Genomic DNA, 17515 nt, shown 5'->3' on the forward strand with positions numbered 1-17515 from the left:
CAGCACAAGAACCTCTGGCAAGAAATGTGCTAAAGCAAGACTCAGACTTTACCTTTCTTGTCACTAACACTATGACTCATAAGTGTAGCCACGAATCCAGCTGACAAACCATTTTACTGCAAGGACCCAGCTAACGTTCAGGAGCGGAAGATTTTTATCTCCTGTACATTTGAGTTATTTGGGGATTTTATCTATAGCTGTTCAAGCTGGAGCAAACCCCCTCCTCTTCCCACGTCCAGCGTCAGCAGTCAGGTTGTAACGACGCCCAGGCACGGTATAATGGCTGTATGCCTTCCGCCTGTTCTACAGGTGCTAAGGGCAAGGTGGTTGTTCTTCTAGCGTAGAGTCGAGTAAAGAGGGGTGCAGAGGGGCACTGCCCCACTGGGAGGCATTGTGCCTTAGGCTCACAGTGTCTTCCATGGCTCCCGGATTGCACGGGGCAGCAGGGTGGGGTTAGTACTGGAAGTAATTGGCTACACCTGTCCGGGATGAAACACACCCTCCCCAGGCCCCCAGTCAGCTCCATTTGCCAACGTGTAGTGGGATGGCACTGTGTCTTTGCTGCTCCCTGCTTCTCCCCACCTTCTCTCCGCCCAGTTGCTGTCCCCGCACGGGGAAAGTATCTGAAGAATCTCCTTGTGTTTCCCCAAAAGCCAGGGCACAAATACGGCTGGCTCGTAAGTGGCCTTGCCTGGCTGCCTGATTCACTACCCAGAGTGGGCCCTCCAGCCCTGCCCCCGTCTCACCCCCCTAGGTCCAAGCTGAGGTGCATCGGAGGGACAGCCAGGCATTAGCATTTTTGGATGAGCCTGGGAACCAATTTTTGCCACTCCCCCAGATGTAGCTGATCCCTGCCCTCCATAATCACATCACCATGCCCAGGGCCAGCCTCAGGGTTTGGGAGAGGCTTCGTGAGATGAGTCTTTAGGGCACACTGACTCACTGTACATCAGAAAGTGTCTGTGTGTAGGGGGTAATCTCTAAGGCCCCTGCCCAGCCTCCTGCTGCAGAGATGGAGTCCTGTTGCTTCCCCTTTTCCATACAATTGGCTTACATTGAGCAGCTGCTGGTGAGAGCTTCGGGGCAGGAACAGGGTCCTCATCAGGGTGCATGAATATGGCACCTAGTGTGTCATGGGCGCTTCCAGAATGCAAATAATAAATAACCCTAATCATTACGCAGAGGAAAGAAGAGCAGGTGGTCAAAGCTCTGGGCCTGGGCCAAAAGCATCTGGAATACTAGCCTGTAGAGCAGGGGTGGGCAAACGTTTTGGCCCGAGGGCCACATCGGGAGTGCGAAACTGTATGGAGGGCCAGGTAGGGAAGGCTGTGCCTCCCCAAACAGCCTGGCCTTTGCCCCCATCCGCCCCCTCCCACTTCCCGCCCCCTGACTGCCCCGCTCAGAATCCCCAACCCAGCCACCACCCCCCGCTCCTTGTCCCCTGAGCACCCCATCCCGGGACCCCCCCACCCCTAACTGCCCCCCTGGGACCCCACCCCCTATCCAATCCCCCATGCTCCTTGTCCCCTGACTGCCCTGACCCCTATCCACACCCCTGCCCCCTGAGAGGCCCCCTGGTACCCCACCTCCTATCCAATCCCCCCATTCCCCATCCCCCTGAACCTTTGTCCTATCCAACCACCCCTGCTCCCTGTCCCCTGACTGCCCCCCGGGACTCCCTGCCCCATATCCAACCCCCCAACCCCCTTACCATGCCGCTCAGAGCAGCATGTCTGGAGCCGCTCCACCCCGCCGCTCAGAGTGCTGCCCGCACGGCGGCGTAGCTGCAGGGAGGGGGAACAGCGGGGGAGGGGCCGGGGGCTAGCCTCCCCAGCCAGGAGCTCAGGGGCTGGGCAGGACGGTGCCGCGGGCCAGATGCGGGCTGCAACAGTGGAGCTGAGGCTGTGGAATTGGCTGAGGAGTAGCTCTCTGATGGTGCTTTGGGGGAGACTTTTAAGGGAGCTGAGGGGTTATTTCCTCTCCCCCATCCGAATGGCATGAACAAACCCTGTGCAAACCCCACTCACTCAGTCCTTGCGCTAGGGTTGAGACTCTGGAGAGGACAGTGTGCTCTGGGCACTGGACTAGGCAGCAGGAGACCGGGACCGTATTCCTGACTCTGCCGCTGCCCTGCTGAGGGACCTTTCCGTTTTTCCCTTCCGCCTTTGGCTGCCTCATCTATTCAGACTGTCAACTCTTCAAGGCAGAGCCTGTCTTTCAATACGCTATATGTGCCTATCCCAGTGGGGCTCTGTCAAAGTGGCAGGCCTCTTTAGGGGAAATGGGTGCCATAATTGGCTGCCTCCCAGCGTGAGGGAGCAGGACTAAAGGTGTCAGGGGCTAGCCTGATGAACATCTGGGCCTCATAAAAATGGAGGCAGGGGAGAGGAGACTACAGGAATCAAGTCAGGCTCCTGTAGGAGGCCCTGAGGTAGGGGGGCTATAAAAAGCAGGGAAGTCCCATGGGGAAGCTGCCAGAGTCAAGGAAGTAGGGAACCTGCTAGGAAAAAGCATCTCCAGGAGAAAGCCCTGAGAGGCCGTGTTCAGCTGACAGAATAGGGAAAGCCTTCAAAGTAGCCCGGAAGTGACTAAAATGGCTGCTAAGAATGGAGCCCAGAAGGCAGACTGGCAAGTAGGCCAACTGTAGTGGAAGAACCATTTGTTTGGAGGTTGGTTTGGACTTTTATTACCCCGGGAGGGGACTGAAGTTGAAAGATGACCTGGTTGGGGACTGGACCATGAAAGCTGCAGGCTACTGCAAAACCAGAGCAGACCATAGGGCGTGCTAGCGTGGAAGAACCCCCTGCAATGCTGGGCCCTACTTTGGGATGGGGTGCTCAGGTGGTGAGCTCCCTCCAGTACAGGCCCTCACCTTGGCTGGGGCCTGTAAGTGCTGCCAGTAAATCATTTGCACCTTAAAACTCACACACAGCAGATCTCAGTGCTGACAGCTTCTCCTCAATGTGCAGACACCTGGGCAAGTAGGGAGAAGAGAAAAGCAGAGGCAAGAGCCACCAGGCTGGTCTGAGAGAAGACCTTGCCCTTAGGCCATTAAATTAATTATGATCATTGCTGTGCTTTCAGGGCTGTGTTGGAGGGAGGAATAATAACCGCAGTATCTATTGGTTTCTGATGTCAATGGGAGAGTACACTGAAACTCATTGACCCGATCCATGACTGATTTCAGTCTTTGGGAACTAGGCAATTTCATGGATAGAAACACACATGTCTGTAAATGGGGGGAGGGGTGGGAAATCATTCAATTTTAGACCCCATCATGGTCTGTAGCTACAGTATCCATTCCTGCGAAGTGCTTGTTAGTGGAGTGAATACAGTTCTAGTCATTAGATCATCTAGTCTGACAATAACCGGGTCCACATTTCCCCTTCATCCTCCCTCCTTAGTAAGAGTTTTCTCTTCCCTTTCTGTACATGTAAATAAGAACTAAGTCATTCTCCCAGTTCCCTGTACAAGCCCATGTACTTGTGCACTCTTGCTAACTGCTCTGAGGACTTTGGTCAAGCTGTGATAACATCTCCTCTGTGCTGCGTGGGAATTTTATTGCTATGCAATGCAGACAGGATCATTTGTTTCCTTGTCATCCATAATGGGATCCGCATTGCTTGTTAATTAGTCTCCTTTGCTGTATAAGGAAGATTCTGCACCACGTAAGACACTGTAAAATAACTTGCTATGTCAGACCTGCCATTCTGTTCTGCAGAGCTATGAAGTGTGATGCCAAGAGAACTGAAAGATTAGATTGGCCACAAAACCCCAATAAACAATTCTGTGCGGGGGTCCGGTGTTGATTGGCAGCTACTTTGACTTTGGGTGGATTTTGACCAGTAACTGTGACCCATTGGAAGGTAATGCTAACCAGTCCTTCTGAATTACCTGTTTAACTGTCTGGGGCTTGGGACTTTTGTTTTTTTATGTCCTTTCTAGGTAGAAACAGCAAGAGGCCATTTTAAAGAGCACAATTTTCATTTATCTGCTGCTATTGAGTGCACACAAATCACCTGATAAAGGAATAATGTCATGTTAAAAGACAAGATGATAAAAAGCATTTCATAGAAAAATCTTACTCAAACCAAACCTGCCCCATGTTGTTGTCCATTGCCATTTCTGGTGGTACACCCACACAAATGTGAGTAAGGCAAAAAGTCTATTTGCCAAGTATGGATTTTTTTTTATTTACTTATTTTTTTGCATATCACTAGTGTGATCTGTAGAATATCTGCGGCCTGTGGGAGATTTGAAATTGGAATCTCTTTATGCCATCCACTTGTAACTCTCCTTTAAAGTGCTATGCACACTTGATTACCTAATCCTCATTTCTTTAACAGAGTGCTGGCCTCCAAGATCCATGACATGAGACCAGATCAGCTGGCCAATATTACCTTCTTGAGGGAGCCATTTTCTACTTTTATTATTCGTACTCCATGTTTATTACTGTAGTGCCTACGGACTGGAGCCTTGTCATGCAAGGCACTCTACAAACAATAGTAAATGGCCCTGAAGAACTTGCAATCTAAATAGACAAGACAGACACAGGGTGGGAGAAGGGGTAGAGCACACAGGCAGAGTGAACTATGTGATAGCAGCCACTGTCCTGCTAGTTCCACAATGGTATTGATTTTTGGGGGTAGGTTTCAGTTAGGAGGGAATCAACTAAAAGGAAAGAAAGGGGAAGACAGAGGGGACACTGAAGGGGTGAGGGGGACAGGGCAGGTGTTGAGGGAACAAAAGGTAAAAAGACTGTGAAAGAGAGAGGGATGGAGCAAACAGCCAATCAGCACAGGGCAGAGAGAGTTCTGTCAAAACCGTAGAACATTCTCTGAATGTCTGAAGGTTCCTGCTTTAGCTGCATCTGCAGCTGCTCCTACCTGCTGGTGTCTCGGAGTGGCTCATCCTTGCAATTTTTCTCCAAGGCCACATGGCCTCATTTCCCACAGAGGATCCCTGAAGGAGGGTTTTCTATGCACAAGATCCTCTCAGGTGGATATTTCCATGACGGAGGAGAGGGGAGGGAGTGATCAATGCTACTGAAAATTACCTCTGTTGTTTGAAATCCTGATCATCTGATCTAAGGGCCTGATCCTGCAAACGTGCACACATATCTACCCTTATTCACATGAGCAGCTCCATTGACTTCTATGCCCCCAGTGACAGTCAGATACTAGACGATGTATTTGCAATGTTTCGTGCCCAAGAACTGCTTGCCAGATCCTCAGATGGTATAGTTACAGGCCCACTGACTACAAAGGAGCTGTGACAATTCACACCTTCTGAGGCGCGGCCCCTGGAGGTTTTCTAATCGGGGTTGTATATGTAGGCGTAGTGAATACACACACCTTACAGCATCAGGAAGCGCTCTCTTCACTGTGGTCAATAGCCATAGCGAGACCCTAACACCAAATCACATGTCAGAAGCACTTTGTGTTCTGAACAAGTCTGTAGCACAAGTGATGTCAACGTGTGTCTGCTAATATTGACAGATGGCCAAGGAAAACACTGGATTTGTGCATGAAATTGTATCATTTTTCAGCTGTGCTTTAGTGGCTTAAAAGGTTTGAATTGCATATTCGTGTTAGGGGAAAGGCTTGCTCATTTTCACCTTCTTTCCTGCCCTTCCCTGCGGTTTCCTCTTTTAAAATAATATTATTAGAACAACTTTTTCTTTTCAGTTTCACAGCTGCTTTCCTATAATCAGCAATGTGCCTCCCTCATTGTCCTATCACCTGCAAACTCCCATCTCCTGCATCCCCTTGCAGTGACTCGGAGCTGCCCCAGCTCATATTCCAGATCTCACCTCACCCTTAGCCCAAAATGGTTATTTATAAACCTGGTTGAAATGTTTCACAGCAGACGTTTCTTTGTTCCAGAATGGTCTTTTTTCTCAAAAGTGAAACTTCTCATGAAAAATCACTGTCACTGAAACATTCTGGTTCTCCTGCCCTCCCCCAAATTTTCCATAATGCTTTTAATTTTATAGAACTTTTAAAAATAATTATTGAGATTTTTCCACTTACTAAAAGCCTGGTAAGAAAATGTGCATTTTGATATACAAGAAACTCTGACAACCACATTGAGAAATACCATGAAAGGTGGAGCTGCTTCAGACCCAACATAACTGAAACCACTTCAAGATCTTAAACTTTTTTGCAAAATGGTTTTCCTGTTTTTCAAACAGTTCTAGTTATTGATCCCTCCTGGAGCTCCCACATTGTACTGTGTCAGGGTGTAAACTTGCTCTGTCGCTTTAAAAGGTGCAGCATAAGGCCATGCAGCTCCACCAGCTGGTGTGTGAGGGGTGACCCTGGCTCTGCCTGCTATCCCCGCCCTTTTAGACAAGCTGCTCGGAGGGGGAGTGGGGAAGCAACTTGATAGCAGCCCCTGTGCTTCCCCCCATATTCAGGAGCTGCACTTCTGGCTGGCAACACATGGCCCATGCGAGTGGGGAAGGAAGTTTACTCTCTCTCTTTACCCTGTGTGGCCATACAGGATGGACTTTTCCAAAGTCCCCAGAGCCCAGATCCTCAGTGAGTTAGGCACACAAGTACCTCAGAGGATCTGGACCTGAGTGATGTAGGAGCACAAGTCCCATAGATTTTCTGTGGGATTTGTGCTTCTAAGTCACTTAAGCATTCTTGCAAATCCCACTCAGAAAGGCTAGCCTCAATCTAGCCCACCAGGGTATGCCTACACTGCAATAACCCAGCGGCGTGTCCAGGGCTGGCCTGGGTCAGCTGACTTGGACTCACGGGGCTCAGGCTGGAGCCTGGGCTCTGAGACTCCCTCAAGGGGGGGAGAGGTCTCCAGGCCCAGGCTCCAGCCCAAGCCCGAACATCTATATTGCTATTTTTAGCCCTGCAAGCCTGAGTCACCTGACCGGGGCTCTGAGACTTGGTGCCACTGGTTACTGCCCTGTTATTTGTACAACGAAGCCTTGCTAATACTCACATTGCTAACCTGCCACTCTAGTTATTTTCACAACAGCCCTGTCATCTCAACCTTTTATTTTAACAAGATCTAAAGAGCAGTAATGAGGCTTCCCGCACTTAAGAAACCACTGCTCATTCAAAAGAGGCAATACCTTCACTAGTGCACCACCAAGTACCGGCATAAATAATTTAAACCAAACAGCACTTGTCACAGTCAAAGAAGAAAGTACGTTCTGTGAGGCAGTTTCCTTGATTTATTCAGATCTTCACATTGCATTTGTTCCCTTACTCTCTGCTTCGCAAAATGTGTTAATATGCGAAGAATCTCCTAGTCATGGACTACATCCACCCTGATTGAATTGGCCCTGCCAACTCTGGTTCTCCACTTATGAGGTAACTCCCTTCTCTTCATGTGTAAGTATAATAATGCCTGCATCTGTAATTTTCACTCCATGCATCTGAAGAAGTGGATTTTTTACCCACGAAAGCTTATGCCCCAAATAAATCTGTTAGTCTGAAAGGTGCCACCGGACTCCTTGTTGTTCTAGTCATGAAAGGGGAATTGAGAAGGTTTAACTGTATTTCTTTGCACAGGAACCATTTTCCAGTTGCACTAAAACCTTTCAGGATATTTGTGGTACTGAGAGCTCACCACTTCTGAGGTAGTCCCCAGTCATTGGCCCCAGCCCCCTGCTCATAAAAATAGAGCTAAGACAAGACAGTACATACCAGCATGGAGTCCTTTGATTCAGAGCGTACACTTAGCACTTTGAGAGCAGTTTACCATTTACATGGACTCTCGCAGAGCCGAAAGGCTCTGTCTTGTCTAGGCGGTTTTCATTCATCTCTTGCTAGTGTCGTTCTAATCTGAAAAGTGACTGTATGCGGGGGTTCCGTGTTCATGAGTCTCAATGGCTTCATGGGAAGCTTGCTCAGTTTTATACATAAAGGGGCAGCAAGTTTAACTGGACCGCCTTGTATGCTCTCCGGCTCTGGAAAACAAGCTGGGATCTTTCTGGCTTGAGCTTCATCATAGGTTCTTGCCCAAGATAAAGCAGCATTTTGAACAGCCTGAAGGGGAGTCTCCTTAGAACTTGCTTCTCAGACTGTGCTGACAGCAGCACCAGGATGCAGCCGTCAAATCTGTTGCCATAGACTCTAGAAATGGTGGGTGAAATCCTGACTCTGCTAAAGTCAATGGCAAATCTCCCGTTGACTTCAACAGCGTCAGGATTTTTCCCTTTCATTGCAAAATCCGTTTAATTCTTTGCATGTGAAATGCACCCCAGAAGCCTCATGTTTGCACCCTGTGAGAGGGATGGACGTGGGGGTTCTAGAGAATCCCCACACTCTGCATGTTGCGGGGGGGATGCTCTTCGATCCACAGAGCTGCTGACCCTAGATCCTGGAGAGGAAAGGTGCTGCAGTTGTAGCAGCTACTGAAGACTATAGGCTGGATTGCTAGCTAAGGGGGAGTGGGGAGGGGAGGAAACTGTCCTGTGACCCCATGCTGTACCTATAGGTTGAAGGATGGATTTCACCCTCTTCACTCCTGTAGACTTTGCCTGCAGAAAGCCTGACTACTCAGACTTTGTGGGTGAAGTGAATTTCTGTGCCTATATGAAATGACTGAATGCTTTAAAAAAGGTGTCATAAGAGCTAGGTATTATTAATGTCAGCAACCACTGGGCTCATAAACAATCCTGTAGTAAAAGATCAAAGAGATCCATCTGCTGGCCCCATCTGAGTGAAGGTTCTGTCAGCATTCCCATTACACAATCACTTTTTCAGATACTTAGGAACATAAGAACGGCTATACTGGGTCAGATCAATGGTCCATCCAGAGTAGCAGTCTCTGACAATGGCCAGTACCAGATCTTCAGGGGGAGTGTACAGAACAGGGCAGTTGGATGGATCCACCCCATCTTCCTCTTCTGGCAGTCAGAGGTTTAGGTACACCCCAAGCATGGGGTTACATCCCTAACCATGTTGGCTAATAGTCATTGATGGATCTATTCTCCATGAAATGACCTAGTTGTTTTTTGAACCCAGTTATACTTCTAGCCATCACCTCAGCCCATGGCCCTGAGTGCCACAGGTTAATTATGCATTGTGTGGAAGAAGTACTTTGTACAATTAACCTGTGGAACTCATAGCCAGGGGACTCAGAACAGTGCACATACCTGATACAATGAGTTGCTGCAGAGGGTTGGGAGCAGGAAGGAAGGGATTTCAGCTTTTATTCAAATGCTGCTGTTTTGCATGTGAACATTAATATAAGCTGAGATTTTCAAAAACACCTGTGGGTGTCTGGTGCCCAGTTCCCTTGAATTGGACACCTAATTCCCTCCAATTGCTTGAAAAATCTCACCCTTAGTACACAGAAATATAAACATAACCAAGCAAAGACTAACAAGGCAGAACTATACAGCCATTCTTCACCAGCGTCTTGGAATTTCACCTCAAGGTTCAACTATACTTGCTTTTAGTTGCCATGTGAGACTTTCTTAAGGGAATTAATAGCTGAAGTTTTATTAATATGATTCTTCTCCATTCTGCTTTGTTGATTTTTATCAGATGTAACTGATTCTTGCTGGGCCCATTCCTTTTGCCTAGACTGAACTTCCAGAAGCCAGTTTAAAAGTTCCTTCCCTGTTTTTGGATAACATCTTAGCCTATTAAAAATCTAAGTTGCTCTTTGCTATTTATGCTCTCTTGGTTTAACTTTGTGCCGTTTGCTCAGCTTGGATAATGAAAATAGACTCAGCAGTGTCACTTTCAGTATATTCCACTTCCAGCCAATTTCACTTTCTGGGACTAATGCTTTAGGATGCTGCAGCCTTTGGGTTGCAAACACAGGGCAGATCATGCCTTGTCCTACTGAAAAAACCATGCAATGGGTCAAGTCAAGTCAGAAGTTTTGTGCATTCACGCTCATAGAGCTCCTGAGGTTACATGCTGATAGGGTATAGGGCATAGGTTATGGGAAATAGTTGGTTTTACTACTTGGCTGGGATTAGTGATGGTAGTAAAGTTAAGCACCCTTTGTAGGATCAGGGTCTGTGTGATATCACCTGGTGGTTTAGGAGAGAGATCCTTGAGCTCAGGTGATGGAAGCCTGTGGGTTTCGATATTTTTTGTAAGATGAAGGGCAAGGTTTCTAGCCCTTCCTCTGCAGGTGATTGATCTAGCAGTAATGGCTGTTGCCTGCCACACATGAGCATGGTTCGCCCACCAGAGCGGGCAGGGAGCACAAACTTCAATATGTACTAGTGTCCTGGCAGCCTTGGAACAGCTGGGTAGAAGGGTCAGGGCTTCTAGGGAGAGCCTAGCCATCTTGGTGGATGGCTGACCTCAGTGCTGCCCTTATCAACCCCTATGGCCCTTCCCCTCTCCGCTGTAGCTGTGCCCCACTCATCTACCCCAAACAGGGACAGCCAGGATAAAGCAGGGGCCATGGGAGTGAATGCTAGAAGTAGGCATCACTCATATCGAGGGGCGGGAAGGGGAGGAAATCAGCCCCAGGCTCAGTATTGACTGCAGCAGGGGTATTTGTCAGGGACTAAGTGGGTAAGTGATCACGGCTGCCTTGGCCCTACTAAACCTATGTGATAGAAAAATCTGCATAAATGTCAATCTCGGTCTGTAACTTTGACCCTCATGCCATTGTGACCTTCCACGTTCAAGGGACTGGTTGAGGGCCCCTGTCTACAGTATGTAGTGTAGGTACAAGATTCCCTTCATGCCTGCTCCACTCAGCATGCCGTACCCTGGGGGTTTTTTTTTGGGGGGGGGCACGTTAAGAGGGCCTTATGTGCCAGGGTGAGCGTCACCCCTGAAGTGAGCAGGGAGGTACAGCAGCAGACTGTTAGCACACCCCGTGATGCTGAACACTGTAAAGAAGGTGGGTGTGGAGTGGCTTGGAATGACCCAGTTCTGGAATGAATATCAACCCCTCCCCCCGAGTGTCTGCTCTTACCTCCATCCCACCCAGAGACTTCACAGACAAAAGGCCCCTGGAAACGGCAGGGTGCTCGCCACATGCTCTTTAACCTCTTTGACTTTAAAAGTGAGTTCAGCCCTTGATTGAAATATTAAAATCCATCAAGGTTAAAGGGCCAGTGTATAAACTTGCCCCCCCCCCAATTTAGGTTTTGTAAAATATTATTCCATAGCTTAAAACCCATGAAATATTTCCTTTAAACTGAAGGAACAAAAACAAGAAAAAAATTGTTGCATAGAATATTCAAATGGAGAATTCATCTAATTTTCAAAACTATCAAAAACCAGTCAGTTGCATTTAGGAATAATTACCTGTGCAAATGTGAAAGACAGGCAGATGGCATAAATGCAACAGGACTAATGAAGCTGGCCTTGGACAAGTAGCCCAGCACCAAGGTGTATGATTGCTGATTGTGTGTGTTGTGTTAGGAAGATGTGAAAGCCCGCAAATAGTCCTCAGCTGTGGATGAAAAGAATAAGAAGAACATCAGACACCCTGCTTTGTTGATCATTTTCTTTCCAGAAAATGTTTTAACACTAACTGGCAGCATGATGAATGACTAATGAATGCACATTATTAAAAAAAAAAAAAAAAGCTTTAGGAACCTTGTTAATTTAAAAACATTGTTTTTTAAATAGATTAGCCATATTTCTCATCTTTGTGACAGTGCCTTTTTCAGTTACTCTTTTGATCTACACTGAAACAACAAGGCTTGGATGTTCATCAAAGCAGCTTTAAAGGTTGGGTCTTTAGGAGGAGGACTGTGCCAGGGATTCTTCAGGTCTCTCATTAACATTCCCAAGGGAAGAGTCTCCATTCTCTCCTCACACACCCTTGGCTGCTAACATGAATTATTTGTCTGTACAACTAGTGTAGTGCACACGATGTTCCAATTTAACAGCTTTATCACCACTCCCTTCCCCCGACACGTGAATATTTCTGTTATTGTTTTGGTGACGATCTGTGCCTCCCTCCACAGCAGGAAGTACCTGAAGGTGAGTTTTGGCTCACTCTCTGCTCTTGATTTCAATCTGGAGGCCAGGTCAGATAGGGATGATTTAGGGTTTTCTCAAAATCTTTTTCTTCCTGTGATCACTACTTACTCCCTTGCCTATCTTTCACCACCACACCTTTCCAGCATCTAAAGAACTGCTTCTGAGACTAACCGCCTGAACTAGGGGCCAGTAGTCTGAGATCTCAAGTAGGGGTCATGGCTAAGCTTCAGGGAGCAAGTGCCCCCAGCTGCCTCCCAAAGTTGGCGGTCTCATATGGCAGGGAGTTGTCAGAGCATTAGCTCACTGGACAGAAGGTTTCTAGATGGATTTTCTATTAAAAATAGGCCAGAAAAGGATCCCCTAGTAGTTCAAGTGTAAGAGTCTAAGGTAACCAGAAAGTGCCCCCTCTCCTCCACCTCTAGACTGACCCCACATTGTGCGAACCAACCTGCCTAGAAGGGCTCTGTGCCAAATACCCAAGGCTTGTACATGTGGTCCCCACCTTGGGGAAACTCTGCTGCCTTGTCAGTCACTATACTCCTCCCGCTCCCTCAGGGCAGGGTACTTGGTAGACATTTTCCATTTCATGTGCTTTGGTTTCAGGCAGGCTGCGAGGGAGGTTTTCCTGCTGATGCTCCTGGCCACCTCCTGGCTCTTGGCCTTTCTGGGGGGCGAGGCATGTCTGACTAAGGGCTGGATAGGGAAGATTGTCTTGCCCTTTGGAGCCCCCAGCAGCTGCCACACTTCTCCAGAGGTTGAGCTGCTCAGGTATTGCCAAGGCCTCTTTCCACTGCTGTCCCGCACATGGACCTTGGAGTTCAACTTCTGGACCAGCAGCTTCATGATTCTCTGGTGTCCATGGATGGCCGCTAGGTGCAATGGGGTGTAGCCACAGCTGGACTTCACGTTCACATCCAGGGGGGTGCCCGCTTTCTCGGCCCCGCTGACCAAGTCCTGGAGCACTTGGTTGGCTCCATGTTTGGCGATCCAGTGGAGTGCGGTGTAGCCTGAAATAAAGTCCCTCTGCAAAGCAAGCTGGGGATCTTCCAGGAAGAGCGCCCGGACCTGCACCCAGGAGCCAGCAGCCACCATGACGATCCAGTTGTGTTCCCTGGGGTCTAGCGGGACAGAGGAGGGCCTGGAGTCCAAAGGTCTTTGCGGGACGGGCAGCACCTCCTCTGCAGGCACACAAGTCTGTCTTTGCACAGAGCCCAAGAACTGGAACGTGATGGGAGTGTCCACACCTGGGGAAGCCAATATTGCCCCCTTGGCCATCTTCCTGGATCTCCGGGGGCGCCGGCCTCTCCTCCCCTGGTCCTGGGCCCTCAGCTCATCCTCGGAAGAGGACACCCTGCTGCTCTCCTGGGCGCTCTTGCTCCTGAAGGAGTGGCGGGTGCAGGGCGCGGTGCCATTCACCTCCACCACCTGCCCGTTGGCCCTGCCCTTGCTGCGGAGGTAGCGGTGGCTGGGGGCCCCGTTGCTGAGCGGCTGGCAGCGCGAGGCTAGCACCCCTGGGTCCCTGGGCCCTTGGCCTGCTCCCCCGGAAGGGCTGGCAGCCCTGTCCCCCGCCTCCTGCGGGGAGTCGCTCCCCTCGCTGCCGGTGCCACCCCCGCTGCCCCCTTCGCTCCCGGGGCTCGCCTGCTCCACGAAATCCTCCAGGTCCTGCAGGGCCAGCTGGCAGCGGATGCTCCTGAAGACGGGCGGGGGGCACCTCCAGCCACCCTCGGGGGGCGCCCGGGCCGGGCAGCTGCCGTCGGCCGAGAGAGGAGCGGACCAGCTGTCCCGGGCCGCCTGCCCCGCACCTCGGCTCCCCTCCACCCATTCCTGGGTCCGCTGCTGCCGGAGCCAGGCGGGAGCGCAGGGGCCGGGAGCCCGGGGCGCCCCGGGGAGGGCGAGCGGGGCAGCCCGGCGCAGCTCCGGGCTCGGGGCGCAGCGCTCCGGGGGGGGCCCCTGGCCGCCCGCGGCCCGAGCCGGGGCAGGAGGCGGCTCCGCTCCCTGCCTCCCTGAGTCAGCCTGGGGGAGGCCGGGAGCCCCCCGGCCAGCTCCGCCCGGGCAGGAGCGGGGATGATCCCGGGGCAGGCGGCCGCGGGGGGCCGGGCGCTGCTGCTCCCGGAGCCCGCCGTGCGCCCCGCTCCCCCGGCCTCCCGCGGCGCCCGCTCCGCTCCCTGGCTGGGCGGCTGGAGGAGCCGCCTCCTTCCCCGGGGGCGCACCGGCCGGGCCCTGCCCCTGGCACCGCCCGGGCCCGGGGGGCGGCTCCGCGGCAGGTGGCCTCAGCTTCTCGCCCAGCAGGTCCCGGTACCTTCTCCTCAGCACCACGTACTTGGGGCCGCCGCCCGCCTCCTGCTTCACCGTGGCCACCGAGTTCACGAGGCTCTTGAACTGCTCCCGGCGCCGCTGCACCTGCCCGGCCGCCCCGGGGTCCCGCAGGAAGCGCTTGAAGTGCCCCAGCAAGGCGGCGTTGGTCACTCGCCCGCCGGCCTGGCAGAGGAAATCCAGCAGCTCCTCCTGGCTCAGCTCCCTGGCCATGGCTCTGGCCCCGTCTCTCGGTGCGGGTCACCGACACCCGGGCAGGGCAGCCCCCGGCCGGCCAGCGCAGCAGCGGGGGGCTGTCACCTCACCTCGCCCCTGCCCAGCGAGCCCAGCATAGCCCCCGGCCTGCAGCCCCTCTCCTGGGCAGCTGCTGGCACCGCAGGGAGACGCTCGCCCTTCTCCTTGAGACCCGTCCCTGGTAAAGTTCCTCCTGGAGTCAGTTTCACCCGCTCGCCTCTGCTCCGCCCAGCCACCCCCCCCAGCTCCTCCCCTCTCTCAGGCAGGAGCATTCCCCTGCTTTCCCTAATGAGTCAGGCCGGAGTCACACCGAGTGAGAGCCCAGGAAGGGCAAGAGGCAGAGAAACTCAGCTCTCACCTGTGGGCAAGTGGTTGTTTTTACTTTCACCTTACCTGCCCTCTCCCGTTTCCTTTGATCACAGCCACGCTCAGGGCTGTCACCCAAAGAAGGTGGGGAGAATTGAAGTGTGTTGCTTTGCCTGGCGTTCAAAGTGGTGTCACAAGTAAGTTTCCTCTGGAGGGGGAGGTGGTGGGATCTGGGAGAAACAGATTTTGTAAAACGCCCCCCTTTCCCCCGTTTTCCGCCTGAAGTGTGTGGCATTTCTGCAGGGTAAAGGCTGGCTGTCCATTCCATTTTGGAAAAAACTAATCCAGTTTCTTAAGGTAGTATGGCCTGAGTTTAAAACAAAAACCCAACCCATTTATTTTTGAAAAAGGTGTGTGATCTGATGTGTAAATAGAAAACAACACAGCGTAAAATTATAGGAACAAAACGAAATTGCATTTAAAATGTGCTCTGAGGGGTTTTCTGCTCCTCTGATGAAGTTCAAGGGCCTGATCTAGAGGTTTTTAAAGTCAAATGGGCTTCAGAGTGAGCACTAGGTATGCATAAGGGTTTTTCCATGAGAAACTGATTAAGGCCCTCAGGCAAACATTTAGGTGTGGGAGTAACTTTGCACAGCTGAGTAGCTCATGAGTGCCAGTTACTCGGGTGTCTAGGTATTGGCAGAATCAGGGCTTAAAACCTTGCTCCTAGCATGGGCACTGCTAGCATGTTTCCCCAGTACCCAGGCTGAGGCCCACACATCCTTATTCTATCCCATTGATAGATATCAGAGGGTGAAGCATGGGCCCATGCTAGCAGACCCAGTTCTAGGATTAGAGTGTAACTGATGGGCATCACAGGAAAAATAGAGCAAACTAAAATAAAGTTAAAATCTTGAAACATCAGAGTAAAACACATTTATTTCTGTAACTCCTGACAGTTATCGTTATCTTAAGTGTAACTTATAGGTATGCAATTTTCAGACAGAAATGTGATTTTCAACGGGATAGATTTAATCTGAAAAATTTATGTGTTTGAGATGGAAGGATTGACTGAGGGGAGAACTGGATTTCTATTCTCCTTGTCTCCGTGCTTATATTTTAGTGCCAGATTTCATTGTAAGACACAAGGAGAGAGAGACACTCATTCATAAGTATTTACTATTAAATTCCTTCCTGTTGCGTAAGACACTAGGTGTGTGAAGCACAATGTCTAATGTGTAGGATACTGGCATTCAAGGGAGTATTTCAAGGAAGGCTGACAAATACTATTATTCTGCAATTGACAGTGCACAGGCAGATTGCTGTGAGCCTCATAAAGTTAATGGGGCCTGGCCTGCACTTAGCACTCGAGTTGCATGCTATCAGTTACAAGATTGCGTCCTAGGAGTGCAGTTGGCAGGAAAGGGTTTAAAGTGAACTCCCAGTGCTGCTGGACTAGTTTTATAGAAAACCGACAAATTTCCCCCTGGACCACTACATACAACTCCAAACATGCTGAACAGCTCTGCAGACGGACTTGAGGAAAACTGAGGACCCACTTACTGCCTTGCACATACTCCAGAAGGGACTGCCTCAGACAAGAAATCATCACTTTCTCCCACACACTGGAAGAAAAAAAAATCAGGAAACTTGCCTGGAAATCATGCAAGAAACCCAAAACAATTAGGAAAAAAAACAAACTCATGACAGCCATCCAACCACTAAAACAAAAAGTGGAGCCAACTGCAACTCCACAGCCCATAGAACAGCCTCTCCATCAGAAAACATGGCACCAGGACTCACCACATGGACACTACACAACACCCTGACATCAGCAATTTACCAAAACTACGCCTAAGTGAAGCTGAATTATCCGTGCTCTGCAAGAGACTGAACTTCTGCCGCACCACAGAAACTGATACATACTAATATGTGGAGAACTAGAAGACTTCTTCCACTGACTCTGCCTCAAAGAATTCTTTCCACAACAATGATAACACCACCCACAACTGCTACATTCCCACTGCCTGTCATAAGGAAAAAACATCATCTGACTGCACATCCCACAACAGATGAAACCACACTCTTGGTCATTACACTGATTGGTTCAGAAAAATATTGACTGTGAAATCCTTAACAAACATCACATCCATCACAGTCGCCACGGCCAAGAGGAGAGCTCTACCGCCCCTGAAATTCAACCACCAAATAGTGATCAAACCAGCAGGGGGAGTCATCATAGTCCTCAACCGTGGTGACACCATCTGCTATAAAGAACGCAAAGACCCTACACCACCATTTTCCCAGGAATTTAAGGATATCATGAAACCCTTCTCCAAACAGATTCTTGAGAAACTCTACAATTTCATCCCCCTTGAACAACCCCCCCCCCCGCCTCCTACATACTTTCAAAAATATACAAACAAGGGGACCCAGGCAGACCCATCTGGCCACAGCTCTCTTAATGAAGGAAGACTGGGACTCATAGAAACCATCCTCAAACCATTCACCACACAAAGGCCCAGCTTCCTCCAGGACACAACCGACTTCCTCCAGAAACTCTGCAACATTAACATCCTCCCTCAGAACACCGTCCTTGCCACCATGGATGTCACCTCCCTATATGCCAATATCCCTCACAATGACAGCATCGCTGCCTGATTCGAATATCCATAGGATAATGGACCACCCTCAGGTATCCACCCCAAACACTGGGAGGC

General features: G+C 50.3%; 1 protein-coding gene across 1 annotated transcript; it reads right to left on the reverse strand.

Annotated features, from left to right (window-relative positions):
• Nucleotides 1-6856: 6856 nt before the first annotated feature.
• On the reverse strand, nt 6857-14674 carry SOWAHB (sosondowah ankyrin repeat domain family member B). Its single transcript, XM_073340437.1, has one exon. It carries the CDS (start codon nt 14466-14468, stop codon nt 12468-12470), a length of 2001 nt encoding a protein of 666 aa, XP_073196538.1. The 5' UTR covers nt 14469-14674; the 3' UTR covers nt 6857-12467.
• Nucleotides 14675-17515: the final 2841 nt, after the last annotated feature.

The sequence above is a fragment of the Lepidochelys kempii genome, chromosome 4, assembly GCF_965140265.1.
Source record: "Lepidochelys kempii isolate rLepKem1 chromosome 4, rLepKem1.hap2, whole genome shotgun sequence".
Taxonomy (NCBI): domain Eukaryota; kingdom Metazoa; phylum Chordata; order Testudines; family Cheloniidae; genus Lepidochelys; species Lepidochelys kempii.